The sequence below is a fragment of the Manis javanica genome, chromosome 7 (genome assembly GCF_040802235.1).
Source record: "Manis javanica isolate MJ-LG chromosome 7, MJ_LKY, whole genome shotgun sequence".
Lineage (NCBI taxonomy): Eukaryota > Metazoa > Chordata > Mammalia > Pholidota > Manidae > Manis > Manis javanica.
The window spans coordinates 132084508-132107485 of NC_133162.1; the positions used below are offsets into that span (position 1 = coordinate 132084508).

Here is a 22978-nt window from a genome sequence, read left to right on the forward strand (position 1 = left end):
TTTCTAAGTCTTTTTCTTTCTTCCCATGTTCTGAATCAGGCATTCAAGAACTCTCACATTTACTTTTTCCTGGGCACCACGTAGGGTTTTCAGAAGCAGCCATCCCATACCACAGTTCTGTAATCCCACAATTTTATAACATAACTGCTAGGGAACCAGACACTTGATATTCAAGTATCAATATAAACATTCCAAAAATATACAGTGTTTTTCTTCAGTTTATATGATAGTTGAGTCTTTCAGGAGAATTGTTTTTATAAGGTAGAAGAATCATTAGGGACTGCAAAAATTATGCTAAATCAGCATATTCAAAGAGCAATGATTTTTCTCTTCTTATGAGATGCTAGCCCAAAGCTAAATCTCTCCTCTCTAATTAAGCCTAAGTCTAAATGAGAACTTCACTCAATTGGTAGGGCTAAATCTAAAATACAAGTAACAGATATTTAATCAACTCCCTAACTAAATCTGAGGAATTGTGATATTAAAATGGATCTCATATAATCACATGAGGTGAACATGAACTGACCTTCTGATCCATGGATCAGCATGGTCATGGTCCTCAGTATTTTCTCCAGTTCAAAGTCTTTAAGCCCTCAGAGGATCTTGAGGTTTGCAGCTACTGAATGCACAGGTGAGAAAATGAATAAGGGTTGGGTGAAATAGCAATCGTGTACAGTGGAATTTGTCTGAGCCTCAGGTCCGTGATCTGCTCTGCTTCTCTCTGAAATACCTGACCTATAAAGTTTCTTTTCCTCCTGGCATTTTAGGGTATGGATTCTCTCCATTATTTTCAATAACAATCACTAGCTGCTTGGCTCCTTAAGGACATAGGTTATAAAATTAGAATGTCTTAGGGTTTTTCCTCTGTAAATGTCTGTAATAGATTCAGCCAGACTCTCCATGTCTCCTAAATCCTTGTTTAAAATTGAACAATGTCAGACACGTACACATCTTCAGTATCCTCATTGTGCTAAAAGAATGCAGTCTGGTTCAATTGTCTGATTCTTTTCATAATAACAAGTGAAACTATATTTGGTTCCACACTATACAAGAAAAACTTCTTGGTGTTATAGGCGTCATCTTTCATGCGTTTATAGAAACCATCAATATTATTATCAACCCACTCAAATTTTGCTAAGAATGTGGACAAGTTGGCCATCAGTTGTTGTAAGTTGCTTTATATAAAAAAGGACAGGTCTATTTGAGTAAGTAAAATTATGAATTAAAAAGCTTTTTCTTATATGGAAGTGCCTTTTCATAACCCTCTACCATTCAGCTTTGAACCAGATAATCTCCTATAGAAGTAAAACTTAGAAAACTTGATTTAACTAACAGCTAAGAATGATTTATAATTATTGTATCAATTATTCATATGTAAATGTTTCCAGGCTATAAGGAATATGTATATAATTTGTCACATAAGCAGGGCAATTTCTTCACAACATGAATATGTTTAGCCAATTATTTTCTCATCAAGCAAGGGTAAAATTTAAAAAATGAAATATAAAAACTGTCAGGTGGTTGGGCACAAATTAGTTTTTCCTGTAGCCTTAAAAACAGTATCTAATAGCTTTACAATTATGTGATATTTAATATCCATATGTTTGCATATAATTTACTCTTTAAGATATCTTTAATATTTATGTAGAATGACTGCTGAAAAAAGTAGTGAATGTTAAAGCAGCAATAAAATGAATCTATTGCATGGGAAAGTGTTTCTCCTAAGACTGCATCAATGACTTCCGTATTAAATTTTCTTAGTTTATGCTTCCCAATAATATTTTTTCTAATGCTCTAATGTCACAAACATAGCAAGCTGATTGCAAATCAAACCATGTTTGTTGTGCCTTTAGTCACTCACACTAAAACAAAAAAAATGGAGTCAGAGTTTACCTGACAATTTTGCAGATGATGCATGAGGCCAACAAGTGTATGTCCCTTAATTTTCCTTCACTATAGGCTATAATATTGAGGGCAAAAACTAAACATACCTACATTTAAACAAAAATGCTGTGAAAGAATAATCAGCTTATAGCATGAACAGTTCAGTTGATGGACTTAAACTGCATGCCTCCCAATGTTTGAGAATAGAGCCTCTTTAACCATCTGGGAAAAATTCTGAATGTTGTGGCACAACACCTAGTATTGTAGGTTTAATCGTGTCTCCTCTCTCTCTCCCCCACCCTCCCAAAAAAAGATACATTGAAGTCCTTAGCCCTGGTACCTGTGAATGTGATCTTATTTGGAAATGGGATCATTGCAGATGAATTAGGGTGGTTCCTAGTCCTATATGACTATGCACTTATAAGAAAAGATGGAAAAAAAACCATAGAATGCCATGTGATGGTGGAAGTAGAGCTTAGAATGATACATCAATAAGCCAAAGAGCTCCAAAACTGCTGGCAACACCAGAAGCTAAAGAGAGGCTTGGAACATCTTCCTACAGCCTTCAGAGAGAGTATGGCTTTGCTGATAGCCTCTAGCCTCCAAAACCGTGGAAGAATAAATTGCTGCCGTTTACAGTCACCCAGTTAGTGTTAATTTGTTAACGGCAGTCCTGAAATGAATAAACCTGAATTTTTATGAGAGGCGCTGCTCTCCATTGAGAGAAAGGAAGCCTTTATAATAATATTTGAAGTAACAATGAATTAGTGTATTAGCACTGTTAACATATCTTCTAGAAAACAGATTCTCTAAAGAAGTAAGACAAAATCAGACACATTTTTAATGAGAATAAAGACAGTTTTAAAGTATGGGAGTCTACCAAAAGAGTGATACAGCTGGGGCCTGACCACTCTATTCTCTACTTACCAGGTTGAGTAAGAGCCTATTAACTAGACGGAGAAAAACTAATTGTGGATTGGCTGGCAGTCAGGGTGTTGGAAACACCGTGTAATTCCACAATGTATTGAGGACATGGGCGAAAACATCAAACTTTCAAATGGTGTTCACATTAAGACCATAAGATAAGAGGAAATTAGGATAAAGATAAAGAAATTCATTACATGGAATAGAAAGAGAGGTCTTTAAGCATTATAATGTTCAATATTTACTGGTGTTGGAATAAAAAGTAGGCTTAAGAACATTAATGGAAGTAATTAGTGTCCAATAAATTGAACTAAATTATTACTTAACATGTAATATAGTGAAAACACCACTACAAAAGGTATGGTTATAAAGTATATTCATAAGCTTGGACTGGATCATTTGAAAGCTGTAATCATCTGGAATAATTTATTTTATCTAATCCTTGCATAAAACTTCATTGAGATCTTATGGCAGCTAAAGTCATTTAAACAAAACCTCTGAAGGTAGATTAATATAGGAAAAACTTACTCTAAAAAGTGAAATTTTACAATTTTAATATAACAGAACTCATAACTATCATTTTAATCTTAATGTGAAGCAATTTTTTAGCACATTCATTGGTTTTGTTGTTAACCAGATGATGAAAATGACCCTGTGGTAATCCAGACAAGCTTTGAAGCTTCCCTAAGTATGGGCTTAATTGGCTTTGGAACTATGTTTTTTGATGGTTTAATAAATAACCACATTATAAAAAATGTCAGTCTATTCCACAGACTGAATTTCATAGAGTTTCAAACATACTTTAACTCTCATAGGATTTTTTTCGTCTATGTAAATTCTGGAATTCACAGTGCTAAGTAGGAGCTAAAGCCAAGTAAATGGCAAGCCAGCAGTAAATAATACAGATAGTTGGGGCTGCTGCAAGTAAATGGAGGTCTGATGAAGATTATTTCAAACTCAAAACAGCTAAGAAAGATAATTGACATTCTTTCAGTGTAGTGGTTGGCTTGACTATTGACTAGGCAGTTTTCAACTTTGAAGGGAAAAGAGGTTAGCTTGCAAGTTTTTGTCTTGAAGAGAAGCAAATAATGTCTGTCCAGTAGACAGATAACACTAAACATTATCATCTGTGGACCTTTTGAATATAAGCAGCTTCATATCTAACACAGGAATCTGTCATAACATTTCTTTAATTCCTTGTATATACTTAGCTTCTTAAAAGATCAATGAACCAGTTATAATGGTTACTGCTTTCTTATTAATGATTTAAATAAAATCTTTGATTTGTTCATTTTGTATTTTATGAAAACCATGCTTTTTGACTTTTGAAAATGTTGTTTACTTTATTTGGAGATAGTCCATGAGCTGCCCAAGTGGATTGATGACAAAGCCATGTAGGAGACAGGTGCCCCTGGGCTGTTTATATTCGAGCATGACTCTCCTTGGCCACTAGAGTAAGTCTCAAGTGCAATCAATTTTAACTTTCCTAACTCTTTTTTCCCCTACTCTTTTTGTTTTTGTTTTGGTTCATGCATAGCTGCTCATTGATTCCCCATAGATGGTAGCAATGGATAGAAATTTGGTTTTGTGATTTGACCATTTGTGAGATCTCTGTGCTAGGGACGGTGATCTTTCTGTCCTCTGTGAGGGGATGCATGTTAGGTAACTTGGTTTGTTAGGCTTTCTGCTTGTTTGTCTATTTGTAAGCTCAAACAGTTAAAATTTTTGCTACTGGAAAGGAGAACAACTTAATTTCTGAAGTAATGAGTTTTGGGCTCCTCTTTTTGCTTTTGATTTATAGTTGAAGTTGCAGAACTGAGACTGTAAGTTCTTTTTATATCTGTGTTTGTTTGTGTGTCTGTAATTCAGAAAAGTATTTACATCTCTTTATTAAATGTGAGTCATTTTCCTGTCTCTGGCAGATGTAAATAGTTACATGTCTCAAAGTAATGGAATTCTGTTCTGATTGGTTTTCAAGAACCAATCAATGTTTGTAAATGTTAAATCAATGAATTATATTAAATGTTAAATTTGTCTTATACTCTTCCCAAGGGATAGTAAAATGTTACCCTTTATCTTGTGTATAATGTATCATTAGCAGAGGTTCTTTATCTTTCCAGTATAATTGTTGTTAGGTTGACTTCATCATGTCCTCAATTATTAAAAAACCTTTTTTCTTTGCTTGTAAATGTGCTGTGTTCTTAAAGTCATATTGCCCTCCTCTGTTTATTTTTAAATATTTTATTGTAAATAGGTAACAGAATACTGTTTCTCTGTCAACCATGATCCATTTATTAATTGAGTTACAAATCTTCTTTGATAATTTTTGACTTCCAAGTTTCAACCCTAAGTTTGGAAAAAATAAAACAAAATTTTTACAGTATCTTTCACAACTAAAATTATCTTTGAAATTTCCCAGGGAACTACTGGAAAATCATAATTTTTTTTTTCTTAAAAGAGAGGACTGATAGAAATAATTAGGTTTGATTGATATGCTCCATATTTCCTAATTAGCTCAAAACTATTGTCAGATCCCATAAGATACATACATATCTTCTGTGGTTAACATGGGAGAAGTGTCAAATCAGAAGAATCTTTCAGCTTTCCCTAGGCTTGTGGGTGTAAAATGCAATTGACACAAATGCTTTAGAGCGTGAACTTCACAGGCAGGACCCCAGGTTGTCCACAGTGCCTTTGCTGTCTAGATAATGTTCAGCTCTGTAGGAGTAAAGATTAATATATAGATTTTTCTCTGTATAGAGATGTAAATAAATTCCGACTGACAGAACAGATAACCTAAAAGGTTAAGATTTTCGGATCCTGTTGGGTATTAAATAATTTTGTATTTCACAGAAATACATTTTGGACCAATCATAACTTTTGAAAGCTTCTCTCACCAATGAATCAGTTAAATAAAATTTTTGACATATGGTTATTTTATATTTGTATAAGGGTCATGGTTTCCTTTTTTGAAAAATATCTGAAGTATGGCTGACATAATATTATATTAGTTTCAGGTGTATGACATAGTGATTTGACATTTATATACATTATGAAATACTCAGCTCATCCTGTTAAGTATAGTTATCATCTATCACCATACAGAGGCATTATAATATTAGTGACTATATTCCTTTGCTGTACTCTTCATCCCCATGACTTCATTATTTTATAACCGGTTTCTTTTTAATATATTTTGTTTGCTGTGGTAAAATACACACATAACATTTAGTACTTTAACCGTCTTATAGTGTACAATTCATTGGCATTAAATACATTCAAAATGTTGTATAACCATTACTAGTATCTATTTCCAGAACTTTTCATCATCCCAAATGGAAATCTCTTTAAAATTATATCTTAACACAATGTTTATTGAGCATTTATTTTTGTTTTGCTTTAGTTTAAATTTTTTGGCTTGATATATTCTAGATGCTGAGATACAGAAGTAAATAAAGCAAAAAGAAACTCTTGAAGTGGTTTATGTTTTAACAGAAGAGAGTAAAATGAAACAAGAAAACTAAGTATAATATTAGTATTTTAGATAGTGATTAGTGCGAGAGAGGAACAATACATGGAAAAGGAATAAGAAGTGTCAGAGTGGGGGAGTTTGCAAGGAAAAAGCCTCCTAGAAAAGGTAACAAGGAAATACCAAGAAACAAAAACGATAAGCCAGGTGAATACTGAGGGTGGCGGAAGCCTTCTAAGCAAAGGGAGAATGTAGGGTGAAGAAATGCGCTGTCCATTGGCGTGCTTGGGGAACAACGGCGGGTCGGTGGGGGGCAATTAGCAAAGGGAAGAGTAAGGGGAAAGTTTCAGAGTAGAAATGGGTCACTAGAATGTAAGAATGAATCAGTGTAAGTCATTTGCTTTTAATTTGAATTAGATGGGAAGTCACTGGGGAGCTTTAAACACAAAGATGATGTGGTGTGACTTAATGTTTTGAAATGATTATCCTGGAAGTTGTGTTGGGAAGAGAACAAGTGAAGGAAGGACAGAGGCAAGGAGTCAGTTAGAAGACTGTTTCAGTAATCTGGGTGGGAGGTGACGGTGTCACAGGTAGAGTGGCGGATAGAAGGAAGGGAATATGGGTTTATTCTGGATAGAGTTTGAAGGTAGATGTATGGAGGACTTGCTGGGGCTCAGTGTGTATTTGCCTGAGAAAAAGTATTTGATGATATCTTCATGTTATTTTATTTGAACAGTTGAAAAATAAAGTCGCCATATGAGATGAGGAAGAATGTAAGAAGCAGGTTTGAGGGGAAAAGGAAGAGCTCAGATTTAGAAATGTTTGCTAGACATCTACCTTAAGTTATTAAGTAAGGAGATACATATATGAGTTGAGAGTTCAGAGAGGTGATCCATGCTGGAGATATGCATTTGGGAGCTGTTGAAATATAAATGCTATTTAATTCCATGAAATTCTGTTAGATTATAAAAGCACAGTGTGTTGATCCAATACAGTTAAGAACCAAAGACAGAACTCCGGGACCATTCAATATTTAAAAGTCAGGGATGTGAAGAGGAACTCCTGGAGAGGCTTGAGGAGCCAGAGAGGCAAGAACGAAACTGGGGAAATGATGGAAGACTGGAACCTCTGTAAAGTCAGGAGCTGAAACCAAATGTGGATCCCAGATTCTCCATCAATGCCCAGGGGATAAAATAGGTTCTTCTACATCAAGAAAATTCAAGTTGGATTTCTTTACCTGGCATTCACTTGGTCAGGGCAGAACAGAATCAGGCCTGAGCCTCTACTATGTAGGATGTAGGTTCTGGGGTAGTCTATGCTGCAATTCATTTATAATTTAATGGCTAATTTGGATTTGTGCACTCCACAGAGCCTGGTCTGGATCCACCATGAAACCTTCCAACAGGAATAGAGGAATATGTTAGAAAACAGAAAAATGAACTATCAAGCAAAAATAAGCAAATGAAAATGAAAGCCCATGACCGTGAAGAGTCATGAGTGAAGTATCCATGAGTGGAGAAATGGTGCCTGAGAAAAACATGCAGACCACTAATTTAAAGGAGTTTTAAGGTAAATTTGTTTAAAATCTTTAGTGGGCCATCATGAAATGGGCAAGAGATTATAAAAGAACAGATGAATGTGAAAAAAAAGCCAAGTATAATTTTTGGAAATTAACCATAAACTTTAGAAACAAAATATCATTAACTTTAAAAATCAGTACGTAATTTAAATAGTAAATCAGACATAACTGAAGAATAAGTGAATTTGATAATGAAATTAGCTAAATTTTTACAATGCAACAAGATAGAATGTATGAAAGATATTAAGGTATATTAAGAAGCTGTAATATATATCTAATAAACTTTAAAGAATGAGGTAATAGCAAATGAAGAGAAGGAAATGATAATCAAAGAAATATGAGAAAGATATGCCTACAAATTGACAAAACCCCCTGTGTACTAATCAGTGTTAATAAATCTGCAATCAGAATATGGTAGTAAGACTGCCATTAAGAACAATAAAAGATATTTAAAACATTCCAAAGTAAAAATACAGATTTCCCATGCAGAAATGGCAGTCATATTAAGAGTAGAGTTAATCTCAGCAACAATCTATGTCAAAAGACAATGTAATATGTCAAAGTGCTGAGGGAAAATGTGTTTGAACCTCAGTTTCTATGTCAAAATATAGCTTACCACTGTCAAGCTTACCACTGTCACAGCTTACCACTGTCAAGACAGTTAAAATAAGACCTCTTTTAAAAGGGAAACAAAAGTGACCGCAAAGTTAACATCCTTTAAACAGAGAATCAGCTTTAGTGAAAGCTAGGTGGTAAATAACTAGGATCTAAAGCATTTCTGTTTTTCAAGGCACTGTGTTGTGAATTATCTCCCTTCACTATTAAGAGAAGTTAGTCTTGAGCATATTTACAAGGTATTAAGCAGAATCCTGTCTTTCCACTAATCAAGTTAAAATGAATTTTAAGACAAATAAATTTTTCTGCATGATGGAAGTAACAAATTTCTTGTGCTATGTTTTCTTGACATTTAATATCCATTATAAGAACTCTCTACATTCTATTTTTTAAGACATATAAATGTAAACTTTTATGTTTGCTAACGTCATGAAATATTTAGGAAGGTATGAGAAGTTTGATATTTAGAAAGGTATGTGTGACTGGTTTTTATTTATTAATTTTATTTTATATTGAGTTACATACAATAAAATGCATAAATTTTAGTGTACAGCTTAATGAGTTTTGACATGTACACTCATGTAACTATCACCCAGAACAAAGTATGAGACATTCACCCTAATCCCCCAGCTTTGTTCTTTCTTCTCAGATTGCTTTGACTATTTGGGCTCTTTGGTGGTTCCATATGAGTTTTAGAATTATTTGTTCTAGTTCGTTGAAGAATGCTGCTGGTATTTTGATAGGGATTGCATTGAAGCTGTAGATTGCTTTAGGCAGGATGACCATTTTGACAATGTTAATTCTTATCCACGAGGACAAGAAATATTTCCATTTATTGGTGTCCTCTTTAATTTCTCTCGTGAGCGTCTTGTAGTTTTCAGGAAATAGGTTTCACCTCCTTGGTTAGGTTTATTCCTAGGTATTATGTTCTTTTTGATGCAATTGTATCAAATAGAGTTGTTTTCCTGATTTCCCTTCTGCTACTTCATCATTAGTATATAGGAATGCAATGATTTCTGTGTATTAATTTTGTATCCTGAAACTTTGCTGAATTCAATTATTAGTTCTAGTAGCTTTTGGGTGGATTCTTCAAGGTTTTTATATACAATATCATGTCATCTGCAAACAGTGACAGTTTAACTTCTTCCTTACCAGTCTGAATGCCTTTTATTTCTCTGTGTTTGATTGCTGTGACTAGGACCTCCAGTACTATGTTGAATAAAAGTGGGGAGAATGGGCATCCTTGTCTTGTTCCCAGTGTTAGAGGAAAATCTTTCAGCTTTTCACTGTTAAGTATGATGTTGGCTGTGGGTGTGTCATAAATGGCCTTTATTATGTTGAGGTACTTGCCCTCTATACCCATTTTCTTGAGTGTTTTTGTGATACATTCATATTTAACAAGACCAAGGAATAAATTGTTGGTATATTTAACCACTTGAATGGATCCAAAAGTAATTATGAGGAATGAAAGAAACCAGACAAGAAAGAGTGGCCAGTATGTATTATTCAATTTACATAAAATTCTAGAAATTGGAAACAAATCTAGAGTGACTGAAAGCAAATGAATGTTTTCCTGAAGAGTGGGCGAAGAGATGCAATGAGAGTTGGACTATGAAAGGAACAAAAGAAATTTTGAGAATAATAGAGATGTTTTTTATATTGATCATGGTGATAGTTACTTGAGTTTGTATAAATCTCACAGCTTATCAAATTGTACAGTTAAATATATATAGTTTATTGTACATCAATTATATCTCAGTAAATCTCCAAAAATATTTAAAATGTTTCAAACCCTCAGCAAAGGGGAACTAAGATTTTGTGCTCCACATGCACTGTTGATATGCCTAAGTATACTATTGTTGCAGCCTACTATGAGAAAATATATTCCCTCTGTCTTTTAAAATAGTTCTCTAGTTGAGTGAGCAGCACAATGTGTATACTACCTATATATTGCAGACAGTATGGTGTAAATATATTAATAACAGAAATTAAAAATAGGTCAATCATATTCATTATGTTAATAAGTGGTAACAACTAATGTTAATAAATCTTTGAAGAAATGGCAACTCTCATCCAAAGCCAAGGATAATAATTTACTAGGAAAATTGACATGTTGATTCTAATATAGAATTTTGCATTATTATTGACTGACATTTAAAATTAGACTCATGAAATAATTGTGGATGTTTATTGTAATTAAAACACAAGAATGTTCACTATAATTTTGTACGTACTAGAAAAATATTGGGGCAACCCCATAAATGTAAATGGTAATTTATATGACATTTTTAGTAAGTTATATATATGCAATAGAATAATGTGCAAGTGGAAAAAATAGCAATTTAGGAAACATGTAATACTTGTTCATTTGTAGGAATATCTTCTAACACTAGTAAACTGTGTATCTAAAAATATATTTTTTAGATTTGTTTGTAATTAGCAATATTTAGATGTATCCTACATTTATGTAATGAAATAATTTAATTATGTTACATTCAGATCATGAAAAGCAATTAAAATGAATGAGGTGTATCTTTTACATTTGTACTGATTTGGAAAGGTGGCTATGATATAATCAGAATTCATATACACCCACAGCCCAGAGACATATGGACACACAGATAAACAGACAATTCCCAGAATATTATGTATGATCCTTTTAACTCAGGTGTAACTTGTAAGTGTGTGTGAATGTGTGAAAGAAAGGGAGAGGAAGAAGCTGCGTACACTCAGTGAAGAATGTGCTCTACATGTTAGTATCTGTGGGACTGGCTGGTTTTGGGTAAGGCTGGAGAAGTGTATGAAATTGCATTTTAACTTTGGCCCTGTTAAGTTTGAAAACTTTTATAAAGTACATGTATTATTCATAATTTAAAACACAGGGAAATTAATTGATAAAGAGTACACTAGTCATGCTATTTTGTTTTATGAAAAATCCACTAAGTGAAACAATATGTATTATATGGGTTCATTTCTAAAGTAAATTATATATGCGTATATATTAGTCAACTTCACTGGTTTGTGGTACATTAACAGAATTTCCATGAGTAACAGTCGTTTTCAGTGACTATTCAAGATGGTTCAAACTTTAGGAGCCAGAGTGAAAATAAGCCTGTATTTTGGATATAGTATTCTAACGGCAGAGGGCAGTGTGAAAGAGCTGGCGGAAACAGGGAAGAGCTCTTCAGGCATCTGCTCGGAACAGGCCCAGATCTGCAGTGCTCTCCTGTCACTGGCTAACCCAGGTCGAAGCTGACAATGATGAGGGCACTCTGCCTGTAGGGAGGCACTGTAAGTAACAGAACAGTGAGTAGGGAAGTAACATCATCTGATTGGAGGCTTACATCAAATTGTTCAAACAATTCAACAATGTACCTTGGTTAAAAAACTTGTATGTAAAACCAGATATTACACAATCTATCCTTGCATCATAAAAGGTACTTTAGTTTTTCCTTTTTGTTAATCTTTATTTGTTAAAATTTCCTGTCATTAGCATGCATTCATCTTGGGATAAATTGGTTTCCTTGAATACCCCAATGAAAGTAACTTCCCATGTACATCTCACTCTCTATTCCCCTAATCTGTTTTATTTCTCATCATAGCACTTACGGCATTTGGCATCCCGTGTGCCTGTTTGCTTAGCTTTTGTTTATTCTTATATTTATTTGGCTAGAATTTAAGCTGCATGACTGTGGAGAATTTCTCTGTTTTGTTCATTGCTCTATTGAAAATAGTTTCTGGCACATAACAGATAATAAGTACTTCTGATTGAAAGAACAATTACTTTTTTTAGCAATTAAAATTGATATAATTAACAGGGAGGCAAATGCTTTTGTATCCTGAATTGATCAAGGCAGGGAGTAATTGTGAAATAAATAATACTATTTTTTATCTTCCAGTTTGCATTTGGAAATACTGTAGACCCCCTATCTACAGTTTCATTTTTCACGGTTTCAGTTATCTGTAGTCAACTGCTGTCCAGAAACAGATGATCCTCCTTCTATATCATCAGAAGGTTGATAATAGCCCGATGCTCCCTCACAATGCCTACAGCATTCACCTCACTGCATCTTATGTAGGCATTTTATCATCTCAATTCATCACAAGAAGGGTGAGTACATTACAATAAGATATTTTGAGAGAGAGACCACAGCCACATAACTTTTATTACAGTATATTGCTATAATTGTTTTACTTTATTATTGCTGTTGTTAATATCTTGCTGTGACTAATTTATAAATTAAACTTTATCATAGGTACGTATGTACAGGAGAAAACATAGTATATATAGGATTTTGTACCCTCCAAGTGTTCAGGCAACACTGGGGGTCTTGGAATGTATCTCCTGGGGATAAGGGGGGGTACTAACTGTACAGAGCGGGCTTCCTCAATACAAATCCTCTTTCTCTCTCCGTGTGTCTGTGGGTCTCTGGTCACTCAGAGGATCACTCCTCTTGCAGTCAGTCATTAACTGACACTTCTCTGCAACACTTGGTCCCATCTGCGTCTCCTTTTCCTCTCTCACTACACTTGCTTCTGCACTTACACGAGTCAGGGAACAGCACCTACATGGCAGGTTTTCCCCCAAAGGGAGGACAACCACAGACACATCCATTGTCCAATCTCCTCATCTTTGGCTCCTGGGAAGTCTGTGACGTAGTCCTGGAAAGAATCCTGGGGAGAAGTTTTGAGAAAGAATTCATAAAAAAATAATTGTCATTGAAAACAAATTGAGCCCAAGCGTACAGGGACCCACTTTTATTGAACTATGGGAAAAAGGTAAGTCTTTTATTTTTAGAGCATAGGAAACAAATTTGGATTTACAAAAACAATTAGAATATTTCTATATTCTAATTGGGAACAGCTAGGACACCCATGGGCTCTGCGTCAGGCTGTGTCCTAATCTAGGGTGTCATCCCGGGAATCCTAGTGGTTGTGATCTACACTGAAAACAAGTGCTGAGGGAAAACTCACAAGAAGACAACCATAGCTAGGAAATAATCCAGCCAAGTTTTAGGGCACAAGATCAACACACAAATATCAACTGTGTTTCTATACACCAGAAATGTACAATCCAAAAAGGTAATTAAGAGTAATTCCATTTTATAAATGAACAAATTTCTAGAAATAAACAACCAAGGGAATGAGAGACACTGAAAGCTGTAAAAAAAAAAAAAAACACTGCTGAAAGGAATTAAAGAAGATAGAAATAAATGTCTATCGTATCACCCCTACCATGGGGACTTGATCAAAGTACATATGTGATGTCTTGAAATTAGGTACAAAGATTCCTTGCACTTATTTTCCCTTACAAAATCATTTTACTTCTAGTCTCTTACTATATAGATTTTTAAATTCTGTGTAAGTTTTAGAATGGTTGTGTCTGTATTTTTAAAAAAGCTTGCTCAGATTTTGATAGGAGTGGCATTAAACCTATGTATCACTTTGAAGTGAATTTATATATTTACTGTGTTGAGTCTTGCAGTTCATGAACTCAATATGTGCTCAACTTGTTTACATTTTCTTTGATTTCTTTTATCAGTGTTTGGTAGCTCTCAGACTACAACTTCTATAATATTTTTCTAGATTTACACCAAAGGATTTATTTTTTCTGAGCAGATATAAAGTATATAAAATATTTAATTTCAGTTTCCAGGTGTTCATTGTTGGTATATAGAAATAAAAATATTTTTAACGTTTGTCTTGTATCTTGTGATGTGCCTAAACTCACATTTTAGTTCTAGGATTTTTTTTTTTACATTCCTTGGGATGTTCTACATAGACAGTTATGACATCCATAAATAAGAACACTTTTATTTATTTATGTCTGATCTATATGCTTTAAAAAAAACACTTCTTGCCTTAATGTACTGGTTGGAACTTGTAACGTTGAATACAAGTGTTAAGAACAGGCATCCTTGCCCTATTCAATCTAGAGGGCAGGCACTCAGTCTTTTACCATTAAGAATAATGTTATCTGAAGGCTTTTGGTAGGTATGGGAAAATTGCTTTATTTCTAGTTTTTTGAGGACTTTTTGTAATAATCTTATATTGGATTTTATCAAAAGCTTTTTCTGCATCAATTGTTATGATAATGTGATGTTTCTGTTTTAGTTTGTTATTATAGTGGATTATACTGAATGATTTTTGAATATTGGACCGACCATTAATCCCCAGATGAAACCCCATTTACTTGTGTGTAATTCTTATTTATAGGCTCAAATATACTTGCTAATATTTTGTTAAGGCTCTTGCTTCTGTATTCTTTAGGGATATTGGTCTGTAGTTTTATCTTTTGTACAGTATATTTGTTTTGATATAAGAGTAATACTAGCATCATAAAATTAAGAAGTGTTCCATTCTTTTATTTTCTGGGAGAGACTATAGAATTGAAATTAGTTCTACTTTAAAAACTTTTTAGAATTCTCTAGTGAATTAATCTTGTCCTGGATATTTCTTTTTATAGATGTTTTAAAATTATAAATGGGACTTTCTTAATAGTTATTAGGCTGTCGAAATGATCAGTTTTATTTGGGATGATAGTTTGTGCTTTTTGAGGAATGGTTATTTCTTTTAAGTTGTCATTACTTATGTGTATGGAACAGTTCATAGCATTCCCTTATTAATGACATTAAAAGGGTAAAGATTATCCTTTCTCTACTGAGTTTCCTTTACTCCTTTGTCAAAAATCAGTTGTCCACATCTATTTGCTTATCTGTTTCTGTATTCTATTCTGTTTCATTGATCTATTTGTCTATCTTTATGTAACTAGCACATTGTCTTGATTACTGTAGCTTTATCATAAGGCTTGAAATCAAGCAGTGTTAATCATCGAATTTTCCTCTTTTTTAAAAAATAGATCTTATTTTTTAGAACAATTTTAGGTTCACTGCAAAACTGTGATTTCCTATATGTGCCCTGCCCCAATGCATGAATAGCCTCCCACCATTATCAATTTATTACAATTGGAGTGTGATACATTTATTACAATTGATGAATCTGCATTGACACATCATTAGTTCACATTAGAGTTGACATTAGTCCTCAGATTACATTAGGGTTCACTCTTGGTGCGATATATGAATTTATGCAAATTTACAATGACATGTATACACTAATTCAGTGTCATTTTCCTGCCCTAAAAATCCTCTCTTTCAAAGTTGTTTGAATTTCTGTTTTAATTTTAAAATTGGCTTGTAAATTTCTATAAATATGTGCTGTAATTTTTATTAGAATTGTGCTTAATCTATAGGTCAGTTTGGGGATATTTGAGCCCTTTTGAGTCATAGATAAGGCATATCTGTTCATTTATGTAGGCTATCCTTAATTCTTACAGCAGTGTTTTGCAAATGTTAGTCTACAGGTCTGTACACCTTTTGTCAGATTGATTTCTGTGTTTCATATATTTGATGCTATTTTTAATGGTATGCATTTTATAATTTCAATATTCAGTTGTTAGTTGCTAGTATTAGAAATGAAAATACATTTTATGTGTTGATCTGGTATCCTAAAATCTTGCTAAATTCACTTATTAATTTCATTAAATTTTGTAGATTCCATATGATTTGCTACAAAAATGATGAGGTCATCAGCAACAAAGGCATTTTTACTTCTTCATTTCTAATCTGCTTCTCCCACCTTCCTTCACTCCCTCCCTCACTTGCCCTTCTTCCCTCCTTCCTTCCTCCCTCTCTCTCTCTCTTTCTTTCCTTTTTGTTTTTTGGTCACAAAGTTTTTTATTTTAACTGAATGTATAGATACAACTTTATTCCTGTGATAATCAAACATGGATATGTACCCATGTTGGGGTTCCAAGGGAAACAAACAAAAAAGAAAGTATAAATGTGGTACATTTTCTACAAATATCAATATTGGACAAGATGGGTTTGAATTTTTACTTTTTAAAGCATTTGTAGCATGTATGTATAAATAAAACCAGGAAAGCCTTCTTATTTAATGTTAATCAACTTTGGAAACAATGCATTCTTGTCTTTACCTTTCAAACATTTTCAGAATCAGATGGCTTCCCGCTCTCAGCCATTTCTCACAGTCATCTCCTACTTGTACTATTTCACTGGTCTCCTACCTGGTCTCCAGATTCCCATTCATCACCATTTCTAGCTTATTCTCCATGACAGCCTCCAGAGAAATCCTTTCAAAATGTCATTGAGACTATGTTATCTTCATTACAATATTTCAGTAGTTTTCCTTTTTCACTTACAATAAAATTCAGTGGTCTTATAATAGCCAATAAGAGGCCATGTATGATTTGACTTCCATTAATGTATCTTACTATGTCTCCTACCACTTTTCCTTTAATAATTGCTTAATTTCAATTATAATAGCCTTTTTTGATTCTTGAATATAACATTTAACATTTCCACTTCAGGGGCTTCATATTTGCTATTCCTTCTCCCTGGAATGCTTTTTACTCAGATAACTACATGACTTACTCTATCATGACATGTATGTTTGTTCAAATACCACCTCACCTGAGAGGCCACATCTAACCATTTTTTAATTGTCTGTCTTTCCCCAACTAGACTATAGGTTGTGTGATAGTAGGGATGGTGTTTTGTTTCTTGCTGTATCCTTGATTCTTAGAATAATGCCTAGCATAGAGTGGGTATTTGATATATATCATTGGATGATTATCTCTGAATGAGTAAGTTGCTTTTACCGGTAGTACTGGCCCACAGGTACTGAAGTGCTGGTGAGTAATGATTGGTCATTGTGATTTCCTAAGGAATAAGGAGATCCGCTTGATACAATGTTTAGTGAACAGGTTAACATAAGAACCAAAGTCTACGTTTTTTCATGCTCCCACAAGTTACATTAAATTTAATGTTTGGTCTAAAATCATTTAATTTATTTAATTAATCATCTGAATTATTCAATTAATTTTTGTGTGAATTTCTTCATTTACCTTTATCCTTTCAACTATGAACACAAATTAGTGATTAAAACAAGAAACATGAAACTGATAAATATACTCAAGACAATGAATAAAATTTAGAAGGACACAAACCTTCCTAATGTATGGAACAACTTGACCTCATCTATGAGGCTACTTTGACACACAGAAGGCAGTATTTTTCTAACAAGAAATAATGAATCAGAAAGAGCAGTTCTTGAACTTAATATATACAGAGCTGCTACCTCATATATGGGTATTATTGTTATGGAATTACAACAAAGCATAATATTCTTGCCTTTTCTTTGATAATAACCAGGGCGATAATTTTATGTAAACATTGCTTTTGCAACATACATCATTTCTGAAAGAAAATTTCAAAAATGTCTTGCAATTAGAAAGATAAAATTCTTGGCTAGGGGCACTATAGTTTAAAGCAAAGATAAACAAATGAAATCTTGCTTAATGCTCCTTCAAAATAAGTTTCAAGAATCACGCTGGGGAGTTAAGTTCATGTAATAGGAGAAAATTTAATGAATCCCTTTTCTGTTATCATAGTTAAATCTCCTTAAAGGCAAAAAGTGTTACCCCAACTAAAAAAGTTTCCCTATTTTTTATGCTTTTCCATATTTAATTCTAGAGTTTAGAAGAATGTATTGTCAAAACCCCAAGGGCCCTCCACTATTAAACATTCCAATGTGATATGAATTAAAATGGACAAACAAGTGGACAAATTAAACACCAACAAAAATAGAAAGAAGCAAGCACTGTTTTGTCCCTTATTTTGTTTTTGTCCAAATCTCCTCCCCATCCTCACTAGTGTGTTATCTCTTATTGTCAAAGACTTTGTCTTATTCTCATTTCTGCATACATATCCCTATGTATCAACTTCCTTATTCCTTAGAACAGAGAGTATTTTGCATTTTAATATTGCAATAGGCAGATATTTTAAAATTCACAAATAGATTTCTGTGATACATAGGCTTGATGTATGATGAAGCCAATAGAGGACTGTCTCAGAATGAACAATGTATCAACAGCCTCATGACAGCTAGACAGACTAATTCAAATTAATACAAAAATAGACCATATGATATATTGGTTTTCTAATAGTGCTTCATCTTCCCATAAATAGAAATTCCACCATGAAGTGTAGATAATATTTGGAACCCTTTGAGTTCTCAAATTTGAGTGACTTGTATAAATAAAATCCATGACAACACCTGGAAGAGAAAACAGAATCACATTACAGTTTCTGTGGCAAAAGGACCTATTTAGGAGACATTAACATAAGTGGTAAAAGCTATTAGAAATTTTCGTAGGCTAAAGTGATAAAACTCTTACTTCCAAGTGTTGAGATATAAAAGTCGTAAGTTCAATTTTCAGCAGAAATTAGTTTTTCACATTCTGGTATGAAGAATACAATAGTCTGATATCCATCTATGAATAGAGGACAAGCCACAAGACAAAGGCTAGCTCCAGAATAATTTAGAAGACCTATTCTCTGATCTTCCAAATACTTGAGAGAAAAGAAAATGGAGAAAAATACCTATATTGAAAACCCTGTCATGTTTAGAAAAATTGCTTCCACTCTATTATTTAGATGCCTCCAGCAGCAATGAATATAAAACTGGTTTAAACAAGAAGCTTGATAGTAATTGTTGGCTAAAATAACTGACAGTCAACCCAGTGTCTCTCACTCTTTCCCCAGTAACGCTTTGGCCCGGGATCTTTCCACATGTTGGTTTCGTGGGGAGATTGTTATAGGTCATGTCTTGGGCTTTGGCTCCATTCATGACAATAAAAAAGGGGGAATGGACAAAAGGCCACCTAAACAATGATTTCCAGAAGGTAAAGGGGTAATTTTGTCATAGTTTCCCAGAAAACTTGTTTTCACACCCCATTGGTCGAAACTGGGTGAAATGTCCATTCTTAAACCAATCACAGATGCAGGAGGATTGAGTTACTGTCAGTTCAGTTGAGCCCAGTTTAGCAGTTGGAGGTGAGGACTGTGGCTTCCCCTGGCACACAGGAAATAGATGAGATGAGATGAAAAGGAGGAATGGATAAAATTTCAACTTTTGTTTTGAATATAAAAGTAAAAAATGACAATGTACATTATAACCATATGCCAATCTATAAAGGAAAATAAATCTTTATATTCTTCATGCAAATAAGCTAATATCTGTTTTTTGAGAACTGAGCTTCACTGATAAAATTTCATTTTATGTCTAATATGGGGTTGTTGTGGTCAATAATTTTATTCCTATTATAGAATCATGTTGCTATAAAGGTACAACATTTCCTGTCATGCCAAACAAAATGAAAAGATGGCTAAAAACACAGGCTAGCCTGTAAAATTATCTGTTCCTTATTTTACTGTTCTTCCTATATAGTGATGTTCATCCCAGCACCCCAGTGATTAAATGTAGATCTGAGTCTCTTCCTAACTCAGCTCCATTTAGCACTGAAGACTGAAATTTTCATTTGAAGATTCTACTTTTCTCAAATCCAAATTTATTAATAAATCAGATGCCTGTCTCTTCTATGCAAGTGAAGTTGGGAATACTAGATGAATACTTCATGCGAAGTATATATTGTATTTGAACTCACATGCTATGTGGTTGGAGACCTATTTTTATTCTTAACAGTCATAGAAACTGACTGTGCTGGCAAACTGTGGTCTTGCTTTTAGATAGAGGGATAATAGCATTCCAGTTTCCAAAAGTCAAACCCTGCCACCATGCCCTAAAACCTTTTTTTTGTGCTCCTACTAATTATAGGGAAATTTTGGATACAGACATCATAAAGCAGGGCAAAATTTCCTTCATACTCTTAGATTCTGAGAATTGTACTATCAAATGATGCTAGATCTAAAAATAGAGTAATTCCTCTGGAAATATCTATCCTTAATTCTGTCCCACTCTTTTCTGGTCCAAAGTTTAAGTCACAGAATATTCTGTGGCTGAGGTTATAGTATTTAAAATAATCTCATGCATTTGCAGGATATTTTACTGAAGGTACTAGGTCTAACTTATCTAATTAAGAAACTGGATAAAGTCACATCAAATTCTAAACATTTCTATATTTTTTGTCCAAATACACATATGATCTTATTAGCATATTAACATCAGATAGGTGCTTCAATATTACTTTCAATTTGGTATATTTATTAGGGTATTGCCAGCTATTATTCAAATAAGCCTTAAAATTTAATAGTTTACCACTCTAGAAATTGATTTCTTACTCATGTTATAGCCCAAAATCTGTCCTCAGAGGACAGCCTTGCATAATGCAATTCAAAGATCCAGGCTTCTTCCGTTTTATTGTGTGTCCATGCATGTGCAGTTATGGGTTCTTTCTCTTTCAGCAGGAGGAGAAAAGAGTTCAGAGCATCCATCTGTTTCTTATCCCTTTTAGTCTACATGTGACACAAATTGCTTCTGCTTACATCCTTTGGGAAGAGTACAGTTCCACGAGAAGTGAAGTTGAAATGCAATTCCTGGTGGGCAGCCCTTTTCCAGAAACCAGTCTGTTCTATGAAAGAGGAATACGAAGACTTAGAGGACCAGTGGCTGCTGGCCAAAAACAGTAGTAGAGTTATTGAGACATTGTCTTAATAATCATTTAAGAAAACAAACAGTCATCTTGGAAGATACTTCATAACCCTGCAGAAATGAGATTTGGAGCTTCGAGCACTTGGGCATTTCAGCTTCTATTGCAAACTAAAGAACAAGAAGGTGCTGGGAAAATCCATTTATCCTGAAAATGTATTTTTTAAAGAAAACTCAGACCTCTAGACATGCATGCAGTGTGAAGGAGTGCAGTGAAACCTCCCACAAATAATGATTATAAAAATTGAAAAAAAATTTAAATTCAGCTGTTTAAAAGAGCAAGATTTTAAACAAAGCAGGCAGAAACTACAGGAGGGGTTGCTTTTGAAAGACAACTGTGGTAAGAATCACAAATATGTGGCTCTTTGTTTCTGTCCGAGAATACTTCCCTGTCCCCACTCCCCATCAATTTCCGAGCTCCAGTAGCAAAAAAGCAGAGCCTTGACAGCTCAAGGTAACAGTAGACAAAATCAGAGCTGACAGAATATCTGGAAATTTAAGGGGAAATTCCTGGAACAACAGAGCCACATAAGGGGCAACCCCCCAGACCTTAATACAATTCAAACTACACGTGCACAGGGAAGTTGTGTCAGTTATCCATTTATTGCCTCTCAGCTCCAAATTCATACTTTCTGCCTGCTCTACAAAAATGGATGTGGACCTTTTACGTAATCTTTCCTTTTCCAGCTGACAGTGAACATTACTGGTAGAGGGCTCTGGATAGACACTGGAGGAGGGAGAGTTGTGCCTCTTGGTCTGCTGTGCTCCTGGGACACCTGCTCAGCCTCTTGCTGCTTACACAGCTCCGCAGGCTCACTGTAGCTCCTGCGGCCTCCGTGGCTTCGCTGGGGCCCTGCTCCTGCGGTGTGACAGCACCAGCGGCCAGCATGTACCTTAGCATCTCTGCAGGCAGACCTCCCTTGGCAGGCTTTGCCTGGCATTCTAAAGGGTAGGGTTCTAGCAAGCTCCGCCTCCACAGTAGCACAGTGACTCCCTCTACTATCCAGGGAGCCAGACCTATGCCTCTCCAGCAAGGCCTTCATTCCAGCCCTGGAACCTCTTCCTTGGACTTCAGGTGTTAAGATACGCCTTTGAGTCGAAACTCGCCTTCTCCTGCACAAAGCCTTCTAACATTTTTACACGCTGTCTGCAGGAAGGTGAGGCACGGGTTGGAAAAATTCACACAAAGCTGTTACTGAGAAGTTCGTAGGGTGTTTCTAAGGAATCTTTGAAACGTTATACTTTTATGATATTTTTGGAAAGAAGACATGTAGTTCAAGCTGCAAACTGTTAGTTAAATTGAAAGCTTTTAGAACAAGCCACCTCAGAGGGGGCAGGGATTAAGTTAGTAATTTTCCTTTATGTTTTATGGAAAGTATCTAAAATGAAATTTTGAAATTTAATTTTTCCTGAAATGACTGGGAATAAATGGTGTATTCTCATGTTTCAACTATAAAGGTTATGATGATACTTGATTAGTTGTTTAATTTGATTAGATTCAACTGCCTTATAGAACCCATTTAAAAAGTGCTCCGCTCATCTCAGGCACAGTGAGGCAGTGTCCCTGGAGTTCAGCTAGCGTTGCGGGTAGGGATGGAAATGGGAGCAGCATACAGCCAGGTACTCTTACATGCATTTAATAGGTGAGATTCCTGTTAATTCTGCAGCATTTGAGTCTGCAGAGACCCTGAGGAAAATCTGTGCAGCAGAGAAACTCAGGGGGAAGAAATCTGATTGTCCACTATGGCTGCTAAGTGTCTTGAGGGTGTTTTCAGGAAGTGGAATATAACCTATTATATCTGATTTTACCCAAATGTGCCTTTAAAAATTTTTTCTCAACCAAAATGTGTAGAAAACCTTGGAATAGGAGGTTAACCAGTCTGAATAGAAGTTGTCTTTTTTCCATACACATGAAGTTATCTAATGAGACAGACACTTAAATATTTGAAGACTTTTAGACAGTTTTAGGGTCAAATTAT

The 22978-nt window shown here is 34.6% G+C and overlaps 1 protein-coding gene across 1 annotated transcript in view; it reads left to right on the forward strand.

The window, feature by feature from the left end:
• LOC118967930 (uncharacterized) overlaps positions 1-22978 on the forward strand; it is a 289452-nt gene that overhangs the window by 35390 nt on the left and 231084 nt on the right. The window contains exons 2-3 of the mRNA XM_073241603.1: positions 7647-7846; positions 12371-12582. Of these exons, the coding sequence (XP_073097704.1) occupies positions 12460-12582 (123 nt within the window). The 5' untranslated portion in view covers positions 7647-7846; positions 12371-12459. The remainder of the gene's footprint in view (positions 1-7646; positions 7847-12370; positions 12583-22978) is intronic.